Source organism: Sabethes cyaneus, chromosome 2, assembly GCF_943734655.1.
Source record: "Sabethes cyaneus chromosome 2, idSabCyanKW18_F2, whole genome shotgun sequence".
Taxonomy (NCBI): Eukaryota; Metazoa; Arthropoda; class Insecta; order Diptera; family Culicidae; genus Sabethes; species Sabethes cyaneus.
In genome coordinates, this window is record NC_071354.1 from 36706197 (window position 1) to 36709931 (window position 3735).

Genomic DNA, 3735 nt, shown 5'->3' on the forward strand with positions numbered 1-3735 from the left:
CTACGGGTATAAAACATGGACAATGCTCGAGTAGCACCTGCGAGTGCTCGGAGTTTTCGAAAGACGAGTCCTAAGAACGATCTTCGGCGGTGTACAGGAGAACGGAGTACGGAGGCGGAGGATGAACCATGAGCTCACACAGCTCTATAGCGAACCTAGTATCCAAAAGGCGGCTAAAGCAGAACGGCTGTACGAAGCAATCCACTAGATCATTGCAAGAGCTATGAGGAAGAACGAATGTCCAGGAATGGCTGGATGGCCCTCATTTGCCTTATTTTTAAACCTGAGACCGTAAGCGGACTCTTTCGTCGGCGAGTACCAAGCTTGTTTATGTGAATTTCGCTCCATGACAGATCAGATATTTACCCTGCGTCATGTACCAGACAAGCTTCCGGAATACAACTTACAGACTCATCATCTGTTTGTGGATTTTAGGGCGGCGTACGATTCCATCAAACGAAATGAGCTGTGGCAGATAATGTAATGTAAGAACATGGATTTTAGGCGAAACTAATTGCGCTGATTCGTGTGACGCTGAATGGGTCAAAATCATACGTCCCAATAGGAGGAGAGACCTCAGCCGCTTTCGTGACGTTGAAGTCTTATATAGCCACACGGACAAGTAAGACTAATGGTGCCTTTGAAGGTCTGCAAAATATCTAACGTTCAAAACGGATCATTCTTTATACAAGATCGAATTTTCAACTCTAACATTATCTTTACGACCACAATAGGTATTGCGTTTCGGTGAAGACAACGCAAAAACTGCAAAGGCCTTACAACTAAATACCTAATGAGATACTCCATTATCGAACTTATCAACAGCCTATAGCAACGGAAACTCGGCTACGTAGATATAAATAAATCGGAAGTGCGAACAAGATCTGCAAGGAAGTACTCCGAATGTGCACTATTCGAATGTGCATTTTTCCTTAAACTTCCTCCGATGCAAAACACCATAACGTATAATTTTTGGTTCAATCCATTTATTGTGCAATCTTTTTGCAAAGATTTCCCGCCGGATATTATAAATAATACCACCTAATTATAAAGTCCAGCTCAACTGGTATTGTGGCACTTCATGTGCCGTTTTAGATGATCGCTTCTACCAAAAGCCCACTCACAAACCGTACATTTGTGGCGCTTTTCGCCGAGATGTACGATCCTGACGTGAATATTTAAGCTTCCTAAAATATAAACGCCCCGTCAATTTCCTGACCCTTTTTTGTTTGCGATTTTTTATGCAAGAAAACAGCTACTTACCGACATCGTTGAACCGCCGCGGACACATTTCGCACGCAACGGAACGCGGATGGGCATGCATGTGCTTAATGTGCTGCCGAAGCTCGTGCATGGTAGTTTTGCGCAAACCACAGTGCGGACAGGTGTGATTCTTCACTCCTTCGTGACGCAGATTATGCTCCTTCAGCTTGTTCGAGGTAGGAAATTGTTTCGAACAAATCCCACATACGAACGGCATTTCACTCGGTGTGTGCGTATACTGATGTTTTTTCAAATTACCTTTGGAAGCAAATGTTTTTCCACACGTATCGCAGACGAAGATTGTAATTTCCGGTACAAAGGTTGGATCGTGAACGCGTTGTGTGTGACGCTTTAACGCATAGCGGGTGGAGAACTGCTGCTCACAACCTGGATGTTCACACGGTAGGAACACTTTTTCGCCACTGTGTTTCTGACTGCGGTGGAATAGAAGATAGGTAAAACCCGCAAATGTTCGCTGGCATATTTCACACTCGTAAGGTTTGAGTCCTTTGTGAGTGCGTTTATGCGCCTCCAGTCTCTGTTGGAGCATGAATCTTTTTGGACACTGATCACAGTTAAATGTGGCTCGGTGTTCTTTTGGATAATCCGTTTTCAGTTTAACATTTTTAACGCACTTTTTTCTCGTTTTTCGAGATTTGTTGTAATCATTTCCAGCCGTCTCAGGCAGATAATCTTCATCTTTATTGCTCTCCTCAGCCGACTTACTTGATTCTTCACCGCTTTTTGTTGCCTCTTCCCTGTTACTTGTATCGTTTAAGACTCTATCATCAGTATAATGTTGCTTTTTGTCCTCTTCTGGACATTCCGGTTTACACTCAACCTCAACGATCAGCTCTTGATCACTTCCAACATCTGCTGCTTCAACTTTCTTAAAAAAGGAAAAAGAGAAATTACCATTCTTACCTATTTGCCTCTATTCTTGATGGTAACAAAGATGGTACGACTATAAAAATGCATTCCACTTTGCTATAGAATTTTCGATTACAAAGGTTCAAAAGCTACTTACGATACAATTGTACAGTGACCAATGAACTTGAAGACAGATGTTCCGGAAGCACTCAAAATCGTCCAATTTTACAATACAAGAAGGACAAACCTTCGAATGACTTGGGTCTTCGTGATCCTGAAGCTAAACACCAATGGACAAATGAACTGTTATTTGAATATTATATGCACACATCCATTTCATTTATTTACCTTAATAGAAGTCAGGTGAAAGTAGATGTCGATGTATTTTTCCAGACTAACGCATTCGTCTTCATTAATTAGGCTGCCCCCGCACGCACGGCAAATTGGCAGCATTGTGGACGTTTTTTATCAACTTTAATCTTAAATTAAAGTTTTACTTTTAGTTTATTTACTGATCTAACAGATGGCACAGTGAAAATAAAACTTTTTGTGCCGCTTTGTGATTAATATTTGATTGTCAAAAATCCTGTTTTGAGGAGTAACATATGAATAGTTCGTATAGAAAAACTGAACGAAATGTGAATAGGGACTGTGTATAAATTACATAACCCAAATCAAAAGATGCTGCGTATGATGGTGCCGTTTAAATATTACATAACTCTTGTAATATATAACTTGAGAGGATTAAAAAACGCAGTGGAAACAGGAACTATAATATATATTGAACTGATCGTGTAGAGAGTTAACAATTGAATTAATTAAATTTTGTTAGGTTTGCATGACTGCCACTAAGGGCGAATAAGTGTTGCCTGATTTAGATAAAGTATTGCCGTCACTCAGAGAAAGCAGGGTTGATGCTTGCTATAATCCGATATAAGCTCGAATTCGATTACGCCAATACCCCCTCTTAATCGTATAATCCAAGGAGCTTCCGAAGAGCTTGGAATCGTGCTGTATCCAGAGCTTTAGTAAATATATCTGCCAGTTGATTGTTGCTTGGAATCGGCTCGATCCTCAGCGTTCCCCTGCTGACGTGATCACGCAAGAAGTGGTGCTTGACATCAATATGTTTCGCCCTTTTACATTCTGCGTTCTTCGCCATTGAAATACATCCGTGGTTGTCTTCGTAAATGGTGAACGTTTGATCCGATGACATCATGTAAAGGTCCATAAGAATTCCTTTCAGCCATAAGCCTTCCGAGACAGCCAAGCTCAGTGCACCATACTCAGCTTCACTGGATGATAAGGCTACCGTCTGCTGCTTCCTGCTAGCCCAGGAAACTGTGCAGCCAAATACTTGGAACACGAAGCCGCTAACCGATTTTCGGTCTACGGCGTCTGAAGCCCAATCTGCGTCGGCGAATCCTACGAGAGAAGTATGACCATCCTTCTTGGTGTACTGCAGCTTTAACTCCTTTGTGCCTTTCAAGTAGCGAACAATTCTTTTCAGTGACTGCCAGTGGAGGTCACCAGGATTCTGTTGGTATCTGCCAAGGTATCCGATGGAGTAACTGATGTCCGGACGAACACACAGCATTGTAT

At 41.9% G+C, this 3735-nt stretch overlaps 1 protein-coding gene across 1 annotated transcript; it reads right to left on the bottom strand.

Moving 5' to 3' along the window:
• Positions 1 to 1023: 1023 nt before the first annotated feature.
• On the bottom strand, positions 1024 to 2623 carry LOC128737878 (zinc finger protein 595-like). The gene is made up of 4 exons (XM_053832620.1): positions 2482 to 2623; positions 2291 to 2413; positions 1264 to 2152; positions 1024 to 1187 (listed from the first exon to the last, which is right to left on the bottom strand). Exons 1-4 carry the CDS (start codon positions 2584 to 2586, stop codon positions 1060 to 1062), a joined length of 1245 nt encoding a protein of 414 aa, XP_053688595.1. The 5' UTR covers positions 2587 to 2623; the 3' UTR covers positions 1024 to 1059.
• Positions 2624 to 3735: the final 1112 nt, after the last annotated feature.

What these genes read in the sequence shown, in the direction of transcription:
- LOC128737878 (XM_053832620.1), bottom strand. Translation starts at nt 2,586, where the DNA reads ATGCTGCCAATTTGCCGTGCGTGCGGGGGCAGCCTAATTAATGAAGAC. An exon ending in TTCACCTGACTTCTATTAAG is followed by an intron (nt 2,414 to 2,481) that starts GTAAATAAATGA and finishes ATTGGTGTTTAG; the next exon opens with CTTCAGGATCACGAAGACCC. An exon ending in GCGGCGGTTCAACGATGTCG is followed by an intron (nt 1,188 to 1,263) that starts GTAAGTAGCTGT and finishes TTTATATTTTAG; the next exon opens with GAAGCTTAAATATTCACGTC.